This window comes from Gambusia affinis, linkage group LG19, assembly GCF_019740435.1.
Source record: "Gambusia affinis linkage group LG19, SWU_Gaff_1.0, whole genome shotgun sequence".
Lineage (NCBI taxonomy): Eukaryota > Metazoa > Chordata > Actinopteri > Cyprinodontiformes > Poeciliidae > Gambusia > Gambusia affinis.
In genome coordinates, this window is record NC_057886.1 from 23,463,601 (window position 1) to 23,481,886 (window position 18,286).

An 18,286-nucleotide genomic window follows, 5' to 3' on the forward strand; every position below is an offset into this window, starting at 1 on the left:
TTTACAGTGGCTCTCAAAAGTCTACACACCTCATTTTAAATCCCAGCTTTTTGTGAATATTTTCCACAAATAATATGACATGTATCCTATTCAATTCCTGGGGCAAAAGATTTACTTGAACTTCTTGAGATCAAACATTCCATCAGTTACATAAAACTAAATGAATCCAGTCAGTTTATTTCCCCAGAACATTTCTTTAAAAATCCCAAATAAAGTTTTCTGTGCTTTTTTTCACAGCATTGTCTAAATAAGAAATATAATATTCAAGGGTGAGTCAGCAAAAACTCTTCCATGCATTTCTTACTTATTTCTTACGTCTTTATCAGGATATACTAAATCCTTAGTTAAAAAGAATAGCTGATCCAAAATGCAACACTAGGTCTGGTTCAGCTGGAAGTTTCATCGTGTTCAAAGTTCCTCTCTACTATCACCCTGTGCTTGCTCCCAATGGCAATTAGCAGAAAAGACTAACCAGTTCAATTTTCTGGTTTTCATATTAAGAAAATATTTGACTAACTGTGAAAAAATATGATTCTTTTGAAGTTTTTATTGGATTCTAATATGATCCTGACTGTTGTGTATAAAATTAATTGATTGGTTGTTACTGGAATTGTATGAGAACTGATTGGGAACTAGTTGTTCTTATCCAACATGGTCTCTGATGAAGCAGTTTATCGCATCAGGCAACAACATAAAAAGAACTGGAATGAAATTAGGATTTCGTTTAATCTCAATTTGTCCTATCTTATGTGCTGGTGCTGATAAACACGATTAAATTGAGAGGATTATTTTCTAAACTGAAACAATTCATAAAAGATGTCTAAGAAGTTAGAATAAAATTATGTAAATAGGGTCTGATTGTCCCTTTAAAACCCATTGCAGGCTTTAATTTAATCATGTTTATCGATATGATGAAATATCTCTGTCTTTGTTCTAACAGCAATCTGGGAAGAATGGAACATCTTTTTGTGTCCACATACCCCCTCCACCATCTGCTCATTGTTGACAACAATCTGCGATAGACATATTTTTTGTCCAATAGACGCGCCTGTTTACTATCCCCGCGAAACCCAGCGTCCAATCACATGAGAGGTAGGCGGGGAAGAGGGCGTGGCTAGTGCTGAGTAGGGAGAGCGGCGGAGCAGCGAGTGGCAGTTTTGTTGTGGCGCTACGTGGAGGAGGAACATCTGTGATTATGACAGACAACCATGAAGAGAAATGGAAACATCGAGGGCTGAGATTTCTGAGTGCACCTACACGGATTTGGACTGGACGCAACAACCTGCGTGACTTCCAGCCATTTTTCGGGTCATTCCCCTGGATTTAAAGTTACGGACTGTTTTGTTCCCGGAGTAAATGAAGAGAAGGGGGCCTGAAATTATACAGACGTTGGGGGGAAGTTGGGCTATCTGGGGGGGAGAAAACGTTACTGCTCGTTGAAATAGCGCTACTTTATATATTTTAGATTGACTGTAAATTCTCATTTTAACTAATTTAGGGTTGTATCCCGAAGCTGTCTTTAATGTAAATTTTATTTTGATTGAAAGCAGCTGTGGGAGAGCTAGGCTAGCCCGCTAGCTCCCATGCAGCGCTAGCTTCTCGTTGCTACGAAAGCGTCTGCTGAATGAAAAAAAGAAACGACGCATTTCTAGTTTGTGAACGTTTTAAAATGAATTCACCACAAAGCAATGCGAAGTTTAATATAATTACTGACATGTTTTTGCTGCTTTTTTAGAGTTTCCAGCCGGATTCAGATGGAGTTATCAGTTTCTTCAATCGGTATTTAAAGGCAGGCTCAGATTCAGTTTGATTACATAATGTCTTATTTACATGGGATTTTTTACTCCCAATGTGCACTACCTTTAATTAAGCTTCACAGTATTTAACACATTTATGACACCCACGTTATTTAACATCTTCAGCCGGAAATAGTGAGAAACAAAGTCTCTGCAGCTGGACCCACATCCAGGTAGTTCATGGCAAAACAGACTTTGTTTTGGATCAAGCCAGAGGGAAATAACATATTTTGAGCCTTTTGGGGTCAGAGGTGAAGATGGGCAGCCAGGGCAGCCCGGTGAAGAGCTACGACTACCTGCTGAAGTTCCTCCTGGTGGGAGACAGCGACGTGGGCAAAGGGGAGATCCTGGACAGCCTGCAGGATGGATCTGCAGAGTCTCCCTATGCTTACAGCAGCGGTGAGTCACTGTTGGCCGAAAAACCTGCTTTTCTGATGGCTCACGCTTTGGCAAAAAAGTCCTGAACATTCGTGCTGTGTGTGGATGTCACAGTGGGGGAGAGTAAACAATGCTTCTCATTCACATCCCCATTGTAGCACATGATGCTCTGTTGTCTAATCCTGAAAACTAATTGTCAAAACTGATAAAGTTTCCACCTTATCTGATTGATATAAGGTGGAAACTATCTTCATTGTTGTTTGGAGCAAAATGACTTGATGAATTATCACAAAAAGCTGCTTGGACGGCAGTTTTTAAATATAACTTAATAAAATACTGAATAGATTTCTATCTAGTCTCTGGATCGACACAAACTGGGATCTTTGTTTGCATTGAACCCCAGAAAGGAAGATGTTCGCACTGCTTGATTAGGTTTGCTGTAATTGATTTAATTACCAATAAATCAATTAATCACATAATAAATTAAAACATTCATTTCCATGATTTATTGTTTTTGTCTTTCTAACAAAACCTGGATGACAAAAGTCTTCATTCTGGTGATTTGGTCTAAACCAGCCTTTTTTTGTTTTGCAGGACAGACTTCATTATTTTTATTTAATTTTATTTTTTTGCCTGGTCATTCATGCTATTAATTAAATTCTAATCAGATTTCCGTAGGAACAGTTTACGTCTCCATAGTGACTTATTTTGCAGTAAAGATGGCCGCCGCCGTCTATGGATGGATTTCAAGTTATTCAGTCGTCTCCAGATCAGAACCAGACGAAGTTGATGCAAAGAAAATCCCAGTTAATAGAAACTGAAAGGTTTGACTGTGGAAGCGAACCAGTTTAAATGATCTGTCCCAGTTTGACCTGCATTCAAGGTGAAACATCCAGCTGGAAGGTGATTGGTGCAAACTGGAAAATATGATTAGAAATAAACTGGGATCTTTGGAAATTTGCTATTTGAGAAATAGGTCATTAAAAAATGAATTGTTGTAAATGGCTGGATAAATCAGACGGTTGATTTCCACCAGGAAACCTGGACGGTGTGAAACACTTTGGCAGCTCAAAGGGAAGGAATGCAGCGACAGCTGGAGCACAGCTGGACAAACACTCAGAATAATTAATCCTAATTCCTCCTCATTACGTGGCTGATGTCAGGTTCAGGTGCTGAAACAGAAACGGTTGATCTGCTGCAGATGAGTCGGATTTTTTCCTCCTTTCTGCAAAAACAGCAACAGTTCATGAAAAATACGTCGGCCTGCAGGATGGCCGCTTTTTCTGCAGCTTCCCCAGGAACTCCAGGAACCTACAAACTGTTTGTTTTCCCAATCGTATCAATATAAATAATGATTTGGCATTGATTGGTAAATGCTGAACAGTGATTGAGCTGGAATGTTGTTTCTGACTAATAGAGGAAAAATCCAGAGTTTCCAGTAGCTTTTAGATGAAACGCTCCATAAAGCTGTGTTTGTGTTTCATATTGACTTCTGGATGTTTCTGGATAATTTCCTCGTTTCTCCACATAAATTAAAGTCGGATCGGCGTCTGAACCCGGTAGGAGGCAGTGAGGGAGATCAAACAGCTTCATTAAATATGGAGGCTAAGCGGATCGCAGCTGAACGCGCTCAGAGACGGCAGTGCTATTGATTTCCATCAGCAGAGGGTGTGTGTGTGTGTGTGTGTTCGTTCTGTGCTCCCTGAATATTTCAGGAGAACAGATTCTGATTGGTTGAGGCCGCAGGCTTTGATTGGTCCTGATTTTCGGGGTGCTAGTTGAAGAATGACTCCCTACGCTGCAAAAACTCAAAATATTACCAAGTATTTCTGTTTAGTTTCTGGTGCAAATGTCTTAATACATTTGAAATAAATCAAAACTAACTGGAAATGACTAGAAATGGCTTGTTTTAAGCCAATAATTTCTTAATTTAGATAATAATTTCTCCCGTAAGTAAAATAATCTGCCAATAGCTTTTTATTAAGCTTTTATATTTTATATTATCTCAACTCGTTCCAGGAATAAAACAATAAAATCTAAAGACTTTCTGAGAAAATGATCAGTATGCTGTAATGTTCCACTAAGTTTTTCAGAATTTAGTAGAACATTAGAAAGTTATGATCTCTCCCAGTGATCCCAGTATAAATCCTGTTTAAAAATGTAGAGTAATTTCAGTTTAAAGTGACACATTTCAGTTCATCTGCTCCACAGATCATTTGACAAAGCTTCTGTTTTTTCCTGACGTGTAACTATAATCAAATCGGTTTCCAGGGTTTCTGCTCCATCGTTCAGTTGTGGATGAAGAAGTTTACTGGTGGCATTTATCACTGGATCCAGATAAACTGGGAGCTTTAGTGGGTTTAACTGAGAGCTGGAGCTAAATAAAAAGCAGAATGTTCTTTAATCCTCTTTAAAGGATTGTTATTGCAACATTTTTATTTATTTTCTTCATTTTCTTTTTGCTCCAGTTCTCATTCTTGTTTTTCCTACATAAGAAAACTGACTTGTGCTTCCACGATGTGAGGAACCTCAGACTGTTCTCCTGCATCTCATTTAATTTATTACTAAACACAGCAGAGCCAGAAAAACCAGAGTTCATTTGTGCTCCGACTGAAGTTCCTGTTCTGCAGAAATGGGAAAATAATTATGCAGAAATGAGTATTTCATTATGGAAACTGTTTTTAAAACATAATTTGGTTGGTAGAATCAAAACATCATCTGCTTTAATACTTATTTAAATATGCCAACTTTTTCAACCCATTTCAGCGATTCATCCACTCTGTGGCGTCGCTCATCAACCAGATGAATAAATGTGAATTGTACTTAAATTCTGAACATGGATATGAATTATTCACCTTTTCAAGCTAATTAAATTTGATGATCTGGTTCTGCTGGTCACTCGGATTACAAGCTGCACTTTAGACAAAGTTTTGAGATCCGGGAACTTTCCTCAAATTGAAGCCATCAGAAGTCGGTACACCTGAACAAAGCGTCCCGTCCTGATGTGTCAGAAGAAACTCAGATGGGATTATTATTATTATTATTATTATTATTATTTACTGATTTAGTTTCCTCTGCAGTGTTCTGTGTGAACGGTTGAAAACATCTGTGTGTGAATCTGTCAAAATGACTGATGGCCTTCAGATTTTCTCTTCAGTTTAAAAAAAAAACGGCCAAAGATAGAAAATGTTCTGTTAATGTCATGAAGTCTCTAAAATCTAATAAATGCACCTGAAAGTAAAATCTGCTCCAGTCTGAGCGCCGTCTCAGTTTTATTTCCTTTTCCTTTTGAATGGAAGCGGCTTCAATCGAAGACACCAGAGAAGAATATCGATTATCTGGGATTTCTAAGTGAGGTCCGGCTTTCAGGACCGCCGCCCTGCACTCACTCCAATTAAATTATGCTGCCAGCGCAGCACTTCTGGTCAGCTGCAGCTTTAAGTTGCCTGGAAATGAGAGATGTTGCTAACGCTGTTAGCCAGCAGCGGTGACCCGTCAGAACCTGAAGATCCTCACTGTAAAGCCTCATGAATTAACAAAATGATGTGAGGATTCAACAGTTGTTTACCTTAAATATCAATTGAAGCAGTAATATTAAAGCTTTATGAATTAATGATCCGTTTCTCTGTCAGCCGACATAAAGAAGAACTTTGATTTTCATGGACATTTTCTCTGACCTTCATAATAAATCATGTTCCCTTCTAACTTCCTCTTCCTGCAGCTTCATTTGGACACAAATAATCCAGTCTGTTCACTTTGGGAGGGAAATTAAACTGAACACAACCAAAAATAAATCCTGTTCTATTTATGAAGCAAAACTTTGGCTGCATTTTAATTATTTATCTGAACCTCTTAGAAAGTTAGAGCTGCACTGATCAGAGATTTTGTTTGTAAAACTCTGATCTGAGCTGATGGGACTGCTTTAATAATCAAATATTTATACAGCAAAATAAAAAAGCTCTTCTCTACATCACTGGAAACACAGGGCTCATCATTCAGCCTCTAACAAGACAAATAGCATTTCACTACTTTTTGTTTGTTTACATATTGTAAAATATAATGTAATATTTACAATTTACAATCAAGGTGATTGCAGAGTTTAATTAATCGTGCTTTAATCTAAAACTATAAATCATCAAAATAACATTTTTAATTCAAAAACGTATATCTGATAAATTATTTACTAAATAGACATTTGAGTTCAACACCAGAGACATTCAGCTTTTAATCAGTTTATTCAACCATCTGATTTTCTCTGAATAAATCCTTTAGAAATGTGGACGCTGATATTAGTGTAAGAGTGAAAATTGGAGTTATGAAAATGTAAAATGTTTTGGAAATGTTTTATTGTGAAAGGCTCCCGGAAGGAAGTTGGGGGAGGAGAGCGAACGTTGGGTTACGGCGGAGTGCGGTAACGGCTGGGTAGCGGAGAAGAAATTAAATGTTCGACATTGAGAAAGAGCTCAATTGTTTCTGTGGATTATTCTACAAAGGAGAATCACAGTACTTGGACACCCACGAGTCTTACATTAGCGTTAGCTGCTACATGTTTAGCATTCAGCTGCTACTTTAGGCTTGAATAGCTTCACTGCTAGTTTAGCTTAGTTCAGCACAACCTGAACACAACGATGATCTTCTCCAGTCGGATCGTTTTGAGACACGTTGACCCCCAGGGGTCGAGATTAGCAGCTCCCATCTGTTAGCAGATGTAGCTAGTGCATCAGATTTACAGGCGTACTAGAAACATACAAATAGAAAGGTTCCACTAGAAAGGTTATTAAAAAACACAAAGAACAATAAATGCAATTGCATTTAAATTTTCAACAATGAAAATTTGTTCAATGAATTAAAGCATTAAAGTCCCAGTTTGAGTTTTCCCAGGTTGGGAACGGGCCGCTCTGCTCTGCACCCGTTTGTCCTCAGGTGTTCATGTCTTCATAAAAACCGCAGCAGCAGGTCGGCGCCTGCAGCAGGTCAGACAGGTTTGGCAGAGATCAGTGTCCTCCGTTTCACTGAGTCAGCAGCAGTGAAAGTCAACATGAGTCACCTGAACAACATGGATGTTGTTTAGGAAAGTGAATTATTTTTAACATCCAGCTTCCTGTGAAAAATGCTGCGTCAGCGCTGGCGGGTGAAATGTTAGCTGTCGCTTCGCTAGAAGAGAGAGAAGCTTTCAGCAGCAGCTGGTACTGGGGCTTGTTGCCATGTTTTAGGTTTACAGAACAGGGTTTCCCCCAGAAAACGCTCTGAACCCGGTGGTTGGCTGCCGGACCGCCGCCATTTTTTAAAGTTTAAAATGTTTAAAGTTGGCAGGAAATTTGAAAACATGATGACGTGTTGTTGGAAGATTAATACCTGAAAACCAACTATAAAGTCTTAAAAAAGGCAAACATTAAAAACAAACTATGATAAATAAACAATGCTTAGCCTGGTGGCCCGCCAGGCTTATCATCCGCTGGGGGAAACTGCAGCGCTGTGGCGTTTTAGTGCTTCCTGCTGGTGCTGAGTCACTGTTTTCCTGACGGACGTCTCCGTGTTGCTAACAGCTGCTCCTGTCTCTCTGCAGGGATCGACTATAAAACCACAACCATCCTTCTGGACGGCAGGAGGGTGAAGCTGGAGCTGTGGTGAGCCAACGCCAACTGGATTGTTTAAAAACCTTAAAGAAAAAGAAAAGAGTTGGTCGACAAAAACTGATGCTGGCACCGAAAGGAATCAGTTTCCATCAAGTTTCTGGAGGAAATATTTTCATTCAGCAAAAAATCCAGACAGAATTTTTGGAAAATGTGTTTTTGTCACCATGTGCTCTTTGGGTTTCCTTAGCTCAGATGTGCTAGGGCAGCCATCTTGTTTTACAGCTTCTACTTTGAATTCAGGTCAGCTGAATATTAAGATCTTTTTATTTTTTATTTCAGGGATAAAGTCATAATATTTCCAAAATACAGTTGTATGAAAATAGAATCAAAATAATACATGAATAAACTCCTATTACCAGAAAAAAACTCCAAGATACCAATGAGGACTGTTGAGCATCTCGACACTTTATACTTTATAAGTTTTACAAATAATGCTGAAAAGAAACTTTTCTTCTTTTAGTGTCGCGTCAAATGATCATCAGCAGCAGAACTTTGAGTCGATTGAGAAAACGGCTCAGTATTAATGATTCTATCTGAACCTGTCGCAATAAACTAATCAGTTAATTGTATGATAAATTAAAACAAGCTCTATAATTTCTATTTGCATGATTTATTGTTTCTCTCTGGGTGATAAAAGTCTTCAGTCTGGTGTTTTGGTTTGTTTTTGAAGACATCATGTTGTGTTTATTTATTTTGAATATTTAAAATGTCTTCCGGTTCCAGTGTTAAATATTTATTAGAATTTAAACTTTATTGATCTTTGAGAATGAGTTCCTAGTTATTGTGCCACTCCATTGCTGCTGTGTTTCCGCCTCGGCGTGGTGCTAACGCTCTCCGCTGCTCCACAGGGACACGTCGGGTCAGGGTCGCTTCTGCACCATCTTCCGCTCGTATTCCCGCGGCGCTCAGGTGAGAGCTAGCGCCTGCTAAGCTAACGTTTAGGGCCCGTTTGACTCGTTCTGATTCTGGTGACTCGTCTCTCCTCAGGGGATCCTGCTGGTGTATGACATCACCAACCGCTGGTCCTTCGACGGCATCGACCGCTGGATCAGGGAGATCGACGAGGTGAGAGACGCTGCACCAATAATCACCAAACAGTCAAGGATGAAAATCCTCCAGTGGAGATTGCTGCAGCCTAAAATGACTGATGTTTGAAAAGTTATTTTTCTGGTGTATTTCTTTTACTTGCTGAAGTTGCTGCTACAGAACCGTTACTCACTTAATGCTTTGATTGTTCTAATCATTTATGCCCTAGTTAATAGCAAGCATAGATCTCAGGTAATGTTAGATATTTCTGTCTCTTTCTGTTGTAAAAGTTTTATGCTGCATTAAACAAAATATTTGCTGCATAAAAACCTGAAGGATGAAATTAAGGAAAAACTTTTCTGCTGCTGCGCTGCAAAGCTAAACGACACAAACAGGGAATTCCAGCTTCTTGCTTTGTGTCCTTCCTGCTGACATGGAAACAAAGAGGATGTCTGCTGTGTGTGTGTGTGTGTGTGTGTGTGCGTGTGTGTGTGTGTGTGTGTGTGTGCGTGTGTGTGTGTGTGTGTGTGTGTGTGTGTGTGTGTGTGTGTGTGTGTGTGTGTGTGTGGTGGTATTTTTGGTCTGTGGAATGTGGGCTCCAGTTGTGCTTTTCCTGCTCCACCTCGGCTCTTCTGACACCTTTAATGGACGAAACAAAGCAGAAATATTTTAAAGTTTAATAATAATAATAATACCTGGTGGTTTAATTCTGCTTTGTTTTTTCTAGACTTTTAGACAGTTTGATGTCACCTAACTGCCTTTTTCCAGTAAATATTGACTAAAACTTGGCATTTCTGAGCCAGTTGTGGATTTAAGGTACAAAAGATAAAGTGCCTCTTCTGTCTAGATCTAAATAAATCATCATAAAATTATTATTTTTTGTGTTTTAATTGTGAATAAATGTCTCCAGTTTGGTTTCCCAGCAGCAGTTATGCAACCTGTCTGAATTATTCCTGAGTTTTCCTGATGTTCTGTGGATGTTTCCTCCCTGGGCCTGAAGGCACCCCACCCTGCAGCTTTTAGATGACTTTTCTGCTGCAGCTGGTTTCAGATTAATGAGATTCTGCTGAGCTGAAATCCTCGGGGTCAGATGTTAAAGGAAAACGTCTGAAGAAGTGAAACATTCCAAAACTCCTGTTTTTATTTTCTAGAAAGGAATTTTGTCCCAGTCATTTAGGGAATGAAGCAAAGCTTTCAGGATCCGGATCATTATAGACATCAGGAATACGGCTCATCACCCAGAGCCACCCCACTAGGGGGCGTAGTTCTCTCTGTTCACCAAACCCTGTGTTTGTTATGCAAAATTCACTTTGTGCACATTTTTATTCTTCCATTTAGATCACAACTCTAAATGTCAGCAGACGTTTATCTTTTCTTTAAACAAGTTTTATGTTTTTTGGGGGTCTGGAAAATGAGCCGTTTCAAAAACCTCCTGATTGTTACCTAGCAACCCAAGCTGCGCTCCAGCCCATTTGGTCAGCTGGTTTTACTGCTGTACAATGGCTGCTGGAAAAGGAGAATGTTTTGTTGTTGACTTCCCATCCAGAAACCACTTGCTGTTTGATTGTGCAGGAGGCTCCACTTCTGCTTTTCAGAATTATATGGTTTTATAATTGTGCATTTATTTGCAAACATTTTCATGCATGAGAGTAAACGTTGAGTTGGGGGCGTGGCTTAGAAGCAGCTAATTTGGATTTAAAGTGACGGAGCCCTAAAATAGCTGAAAATACAAAACTGAGCAGAATAAAATCTCATTATCGAGGAATGATTTTGATCAGATCTATGGTCCGTAGATCTGTCCTAACCGGTTCAAGGAAGCATAATCTGTCACCATTGAAGGGATATTTCACTTTTTCAAGATGTTTTTACACTTATTCTCCATTTAATTCTGGTTCTTTATTTGTTTTCTATCTATATAAACTCAAAGAAACATTTTCCATCTTTTATTTTGCCTCCTTAGACTGAGAGACCTTTGAACAGAAAGGTTCTGATGTTAGATTATGAAAACCTTCAAAGGAAATACAGTCTTGTGTTTCAGACCTGCAGCTTGCTGAGTTAACACCAAACCCCCTGACTGACCGGCTGCGTTTTGTTCCCAGCATGCACCGGGCGTGCCGCGGATCCTGGTCGGGAACCGGCTGCACCTGGCCTTCAAGCGGCAGGTTCCCACGGAGCAGGCCCGGGCCTACGCCGAGAAGAACGGCATGACCTTCTTCGAGGTCAGCCCGCTCTGCAACTTCAACGTGATCGAGTCCTTCACGGAGCTGTCGCGCATCGTCCTGATGCGGCACGGCATGGAGAAGTTCTGGAGGCCCAACAGAGGTGAGTGGGCCCAGAGGGGGCCGTTGTTTACCGGCTCAGGGTCCAGCCACTCAGCTAAACCTTTAATCAGTCCAGAGTTTTTAAAATTGCTCTTTTCTTCTGCGTTGTCGTTCATGCTGCTAATGAAGGTCACGACTCCACAGCCTCGCTGTAAAAATGGAAATGTTATTGTTTATTCCAATGATTTCTGGAACGTTTTATTGCTGGTTAAAGTCACAGGTTCACATATTCTGCTGCTGTGTGAACGAAGCTGCAGATTGGCTGCTTTTTTCAGCGATCTGGTTCTGTGGTTCTGACCCGTTCTGACCCGTCTCCCTCCCTCAGTCTTCAGCCTGCAGGACCTGTGCTGCAGAGCCATCGTGTCGTGCACGCCCGTCCACCTCATCGACAAGCTGCCGCTGCCCGTCGCCATCAAGTCCCACCTCAAGTCGTTCTCCATGGCCAACGGGATGAACGCCGTCATGATGCACGGACGCTCGTACTCGCTGGCCAACCCGGCCGGCGGCTCCAAGGCCAACAGCCTGAAGCGCTCCAAACCCATCCGCCCGCCGCAGAGCCCGCCGCAGAACTGCACCCGCAGCAACTGCAAGATCTCCTAGGAGACGGGCGGAGAGCCGGACTGCAGAGGCGTCACTACATGTTCAGAACCTCCACGCTCTCGTCCCGATAAGCTAAGCATCGTTTCACACTACAGAACCACAGCAGACTCCGGTCCAGGCTCGCTTTGGTGCCTTGATCCACGTTTTCTCACTAACAGTCCGGTTCCACTTCCACCGGCCACCAGGTTCGGGTTTTACGTTTATGGTTTTTATTTCTCAGTTCTGATTGGACGGGACTTTAACTGGGTCGGACGGTTCTGTTTACTTCAGGTTTATATTCCCACTTGTTTCTGTTTTTTAGACCTGATCAGATTCAGTATTTTTGTTAGAAATACCTCGGATGAGCTCCTTCCTGTTCCCAAACATCGACCCAGTCGGAGAAACTGGCCGGGTTCTGACAGAACCGGACCTTATTGACAGTAAACTCTGACCCGTTTTTAAACTTTTTAGGTTTGTTTTTGCCTTCATCTGCTTCACTTTGAATCTGAATGATAAACTTTCAGGATTTATCAGTTTTTTTGTTTTTTTGTTTCAGTGTTGAAGAATTTATTTAAATCAAATGAAGCCAAAACATTTTCACTAAAATAATTTACAAATATTTTCACTTCCAGACTTTAAGTTTGGATCCTGATGTCTCCATCTTTCCTTCCTTGCTTGTTATTTCCTCTCTGCGCTGCGTTCAGGTGCTGCAGGACGTTTCACTCTTTCTTCACAGCAAAACACAAAATCTTACAAATAATTTTTGCTCTAGTTTCTGTATTGTCACTTTTGTCTCATTTCAAGTGTTTTAACTTACAGGAAATTTAAGTCAATAATTTCTTAATAATGATTTTACTATATCCACTAGTGAATTTTTTGGGAAAATGACCTGTCAGTTAGTTTTCTTATTTCAAGTTAACTCAGATATTTTCAGAGGAAACTGGAGAAAAATCTTGGTAGGATTTAGTGTTTTTGCAGTGCGCTCGTGTTTAAATGAGTTGGAACACGTGAGTTTTTTCAGAGCCGCTGCTTTTCATCTGGTTGGATCTCCCCAGGGATCCATCGCTGTTGTCTTCTTCTTCTTCTTCCTCCCTGTGATCCGCATCGCCGCCTCCGCCTGCCGTCCCATGATGCCTTGCTGTTTAATAATAGATGCTCTGCAGGGCTTCATCTCTGTCTCTCCTCTTTTCCTGCTGCTGCCACTATTTTCTCTTTATTCAACGGTTTCCTGCAGGTTCTGATCAATAAGTTCTGCTTCTTCTGATCCGGTTCTGCTTGTTCTAGAGACACTAATCTTCCCGGTCCGTTTCTGGTTCTGACTCGTTTGTTTTGATTCTGTAGAAATGGATCCAGAAATTGTCCTGTTTTGCAGAAAAGCTGCTGTTCCAGTTCCTCTGAGTGGTTTCCAGCACAGATCTCACTACGACCCGTTCTGTGACCCGCTGACCCGTTCTGCTGTTTCCCTCTTCAAATTGGTGTCAAACGTTTGTGCTGCTAAAATTTAAGTTTGTTCTGCTTTTGCTTTGAATATAGTAAAGTTTAAAGGTCAACCTGTAGATCTAACAAATTGGTGTCAAACGTTTGTGCTGCGTTGCTGCACCATTTAAAGATATTAATAAAAGTTTCCTGAGGTCATGAAATTTGTTTCTGCTGCCATCATTTTAAAGATAGTAATGGTTTCTGTTTGCGGCACAAACATAACGGAGTTGATTGACACCAAATTTGATTTTGTTCATGTTTGGGGGCTGGTTGCCCTTCAAAATTTAATTCATATCTTCAAAACAAAAGCAGCACAAACAAACTTTTCGCAGCACAAATGCAGCACAAAAAGGCGGTTGGGTGCTGGTTGACCTTTCATGACCTCTAGAAACATTTATTAATATCTTTAAAACAATAACGGCACAAACAAATATTTTTGCTGCACAAACACTCCTGTTCATTCGTGACTCGCTGAAGCTGCTGAGTGATGAAACACGACGACGATGATGATGATGATGATGATGATGATGATGTTTTTAAATTATTGATTGTACAGTTCAAGACAACGTGTATGAAAAGACTTTTTCACAATAAAACTGTTGAATGTCTGAGTTTCTGTTTTATTTTCAACATTTCTGTTTATTCTGCGCCGTAATAAGTTTATGGGAGAATGCCGCCACCTGCTGGACGCGCCAAGAATGAAAAAGGTTTCTGTTGAACTTTCACTTAAAACTAACTACCTGTTCTAGTGATTAAATAACACAATTAAACAGATTGATATGTTTCGAGTTTTTTTTTTTTTTACAGTAATAGTCATAGTTATGGAAAGTTGAGTGGAGGGAAAACAGTTGTGATGCAAAATTAACTCGTACCTATTCTGTTTGCTACATCCTTTTCTTGATCTCTTCGTGTAACCATGGCGACAAAGTGTTCTGACTACTGTGAGCAGCTGATTAGCATCTCAAAAGCTCAAATAATACTTGAACTTTCATTTCAGGTTTGGCTCGTTCATAAAACTACAACGAACAATAAAGAGATGATCATTAAGGTTGATAGGTCAAGGGTCAGGAAAGCCTCTGCACACCCCACAAACCTCGCTCTTGCTTGGGAGCCTCACAACACTGCAGAACTCTTGCAAGAGTTTGTAGTTTATAGCAATGATTTAGAAACTAAGGTGTTGCTCTTTTAGATTAATTTATATGGAGATAGAATCTGTGGGTCACTTAAACAATTAAACGTTTCACTATATTTTTTATTCATTTGTTTTGCTGTGCCAAGATAAAAATTATAAATTTTGTTTTCTCAAACATTGGATAAAGTTCCTGCTGTTCCCTCTCCGGTACGCCAGGTGGCAGCACCGGCCTTAAAGATTCGGAAGAGCAAGACCCTACCCTGTAGTTTAATGTCGTGTTTAGGTTTTAATGCCAAGAAAATTCTTCCAAAGCTGCATTTTTTCTCATATTAGAGTGTCTCCGCCCGCATCATGTCCAGCATCCAGCTGCTCCGGGTGCTGGTGAACGAGCGGCTCTCCGCGGCCGCAGATGAGATCTTCGAGGCGGTGAAGAAAACCATTTCAGACTATGAGGAGGAGCTGCTGCTCTCCAAGCAGGAGCTCCACCGGCAGCGGAGGATGCTCCAGGTGGTGGCCGAGCCTCCGGGCAGTCCAGGTGGACACTCAGGTGCGTGAGCTCTCGGCAGGGTTTTAAACACGGGCCTCCCGATGGAGCTGCGGCTCCGTCTAATTCCCGGATCTCAAGCAGCTGGAGGCCCGTTATTGATTTTTGTTTGATTTAATTTACACAATAGAATCAGATTTTTGTCCAGTTTCTGTTCTCGTTCATTTCTGCTATAGTGATATAATATTTTTCCTAAATTTGACGCCGAAGTTCATTAACAGAATGACTTATTACTCGTTTTTATGACTTTTATGTAATCACTAACCGTTTATAACGGTTTCCATTTGCAACCTGTTATAAACTATTGTTTGAAAATTGCCTAGAAAAAAAGTCTAATAAGTTTTTAAAAAGTATAATTGACCTTAACATTCTGCGTCTGTTTTTAATCACGGTGCACCTTCTTATAAAGAAATGAACAATTTTCTCTTGACAGATGTTCAGGAAATTAAAACGATAACTTATTAAATCTCCTAGATAATTTGCAGATGTTCTAACAGTTGAGCAAAGTCACTTTTTAAAATAAAACTTATGAAAATGCAGGAAATTGCTTTAAAGACTGTATTTGTTCGTTACTTTTGTCTTGGGTTTCATCTTAAATCAACTGTTATAACCTCATGTTAATAACATGTTATTAACTTCAGAAAGCTTGTAGACGTTTGGGAAAACATGAATATTGATTATTTTTGCAGTTCAAAGGATGCATTTTCTATTGATTTGAAGCAGTGAGGCCTGTCTCAATAAACAATAGATCAAATATCACATGATAAATGAAAACGAGCTCAGTCATTTCCTTATGCATGATTTATCATTTTTCTTTTCTCTCTATTTCTTCCAAAAACTGGATTATGAAAGTCTTCAGTCTGGTGCTTTGGTCTCAACCAGCCCATCAGTCATTGTATTTGTTGTTTTATTTATTTTGAAATGTCTTCCAGTTCCAGTGTTAAATATTCATTTGAACTCAAAGTTTATTTGTCAGTCCATTGCCATTATATTACCGGAAAATGGTCTCAAAACAACAATATTATCTTTTATCACAATAACTTTTGGGGAAATGTATCGTCCAGCTCAATTTATCATTGTGACAGGCTAAGGAACATTTCTTGTTAAATGTGGTTTTATGTATCTCCCTGCAGAGGAACCCCAGTTGACGCTGTGCGTCTGGGACGAAGACTTCACGTCTGACCATCAGCAGAAAGAAGAACCCAACGAGCTGGAATGGAGCGTGGACACAAACCGCCATCCCTCCTGCTCCAGTGGGCGGAGTCAGGAGCTGGAGGACAGCAGCATCATCAAGGTCAACTTCATGCCTCCCTTTGACAGAAACGTCTGCAGTTCGACAGAGTTCAGCGAGGCGATGGTGAAAGAGGAAGAGGAGGATCCTCTTCCTAGCACGTCGACGCAGCCGGAAGCTGCCGATGGCGCCTCAACAAGCTGCTCTGATGCCGACAGTGAGGAAGAATGGAGGGCCAACTCCCAGTCCAAAGGCAAACGTAGCAGTAAGAAGAAGAAGAAGAAAAAGGTAGCAATGCTGAAGATAAAGCTTCCTCGTCTCCCAGTGGCTCCTAAACTCAACCCCACCAAAAAGAACAAGACTCAGATCTGCTGCAAAGTCTGCGGCCGAGCCTTCCTGCTCGCTGTGTCGCTGGTCAACCACATGGAGGCGCATTCCAAGGATGTCTGCGGTGTGTGCGGCGAGCGCTTCGACAGCGAGGAGCGCTTCGACGCCCACCTGAAGACACACGTGAAGGCGGAGAGCTGCAAAGTCTGTGGGAAGTGCTTCTCGAGCTCCAGCGGCTTGGAGGTCCACATGAGGATCCACACGGGAGAGAAACCGTTTGTCTGCAGCGAGTGCGGGAAGCGCTTCACCACGCGGGCCAACATGCTGCGCCACAGCCGGATCCACACTGGGGAGAAACCGTACACCTGCACAGTGTGCGGCCGCAGCTTCAATGACTACACAACCCTGAAGCGCCACCTGTTCGTCCACTCCGTGAAGAACAGCAGCCTCAGTGAGTCTACGCCAGAAAACGGTGGAGGGAGGAGTCCACCAGCAAGGAAACCGCGGACGGCTTGTAAGGTCTGCGGCTTGTCGTTCCACTCTGTGCTCTCCCTGCTGAATCACAGCAAGCGGCACAAGACGGAGCTCTGCTGCGTGTGCGGGAATCACTTCGACTCACCAGAGAGTTTGGCGGGTCACCTGGACTCCCACAAGAACGGAAAGGAGTGCGAGGTGTGCGGGAAGTGTTTCGACTCGCAGGGCCACCTGGAGATCCACATGAGGATCCACACCGGGGAGAAGCCGTTCCCCTGCGCCGAGTGCGGGAAATCCTTCACCACCCGGCCTCACCTGGTGCGCCACAGCCGGATCCACACCGGTGAGAAACCCTACACCTGCAACTTCTGCAGCAAAAGCTTCAACGACTACACCACCCACAAGCGCCACCTGCTGATCCACATCAAAGACTGCAACCCAGGAAGCCCGACTGCGACGCAGAGCGAAGAGACTGACTCATCATCACCACCAAAACGCCCGCAGGTGGCGTGTAAGGTCTGCGGAGCGACCTTCCGCTCCATCGTCTCTCTAGTGAATCACGCTAAGACCCACAACCCCGAGCTCTGCGGTGTCTGCGGGAACCAGTTCGACTCCGAGGAGAACCTGAAGCTCCACCTGAAGACCCATCTCAGCAAGCGGGTGTGTGACGTCTGTGGGAAGTGCTACGACTCGCAGGGCCACCTGAAGGTGCACCTGAGGGTCCACACAGGGGAGAAGCCGTTCAGCTGCAGCTACTGCGGGAAGTCCTTCAACTTCCGGCAGAACATGCTGCGGCACGCCCGGGGCCACTCAGGGGAGAAACCACACGTCTGCACGGTGTGCGGCCGCGGCTTCAGCGACCGCAGCTTCCTGACGCAGCACCGCAACACGCACACCGGGGAGAAACGCCATCGCTGCCAGGTGTGTGGCAAGACCTTCAACCGGAAGACCTACGTCCGGCTCCACATGATGAAGATCCACACTTCGGAGAAGTCCTGGAAAAAGCTGGAAGATTGAGCCAGAACTTCCAATCCAGTGGAGAAGTTTAATCATTTTGAGGAATAATTGGTGTTTGTGCATTTCTGATGGTAGATTAATAACTGTGACAACATAAGAACAAACATACTTATTTTTATTCGTGAATGATTTTTATTTGTTTCTTTTAAACCAGGAAAAGAGTCCGTGTCGCCCTCTAGTGGTTTAAACTGAGACAACATGGGGGGGAAATCCAAAGATGCAAAAGACTTTCATAAAACGGACCTGCTCCTAGAGACGCGAGCGAGGTTCCTTTTTAAGGTGGCCCGGTTCTGATTCATCAGCTGCTGCTGTTCTGCATCAATAAGATTTGGTTTAAATCGGTTCA

At 42.0% G+C, this 18,286-nt stretch overlaps 2 protein-coding genes across 2 annotated transcripts; both read left to right on the plus strand.

Moving 5' to 3' along the window:
- The first annotated feature begins 1,149 nt into the window (after positions 1-1,149).
- rab40c (RAB40c, member RAS oncogene family) lies at positions 1,150-13,823 on the plus strand. Its single transcript, XM_044099766.1, has 6 exons — positions 1,150-2,195; positions 7,741-7,801; positions 8,659-8,719; positions 8,798-8,875; positions 10,936-11,158; positions 11,483-13,823. Exons 1-6 carry the CDS (start codon positions 2,054-2,056, stop codon positions 11,755-11,757), a joined length of 840 nt encoding a protein of 279 aa, XP_043955701.1. The 5' UTR covers positions 1,150-2,053; the 3' UTR covers positions 11,758-13,823.
- A 729-nt stretch (positions 13,824-14,552) lies between these two features.
- LOC122821836 (oocyte zinc finger protein XlCOF6-like) lies at positions 14,553-18,052 on the plus strand. Its single transcript, XM_044100085.1, has 2 exons — positions 14,553-14,894; positions 16,025-18,052. Exons 1-2 carry the CDS (start codon positions 14,699-14,701, stop codon positions 17,938-17,940), a joined length of 2,112 nt encoding a protein of 703 aa, XP_043956020.1. The 5' UTR covers positions 14,553-14,698; the 3' UTR covers positions 17,941-18,052.
- Positions 18,053-18,286: the final 234 nt, after the last annotated feature.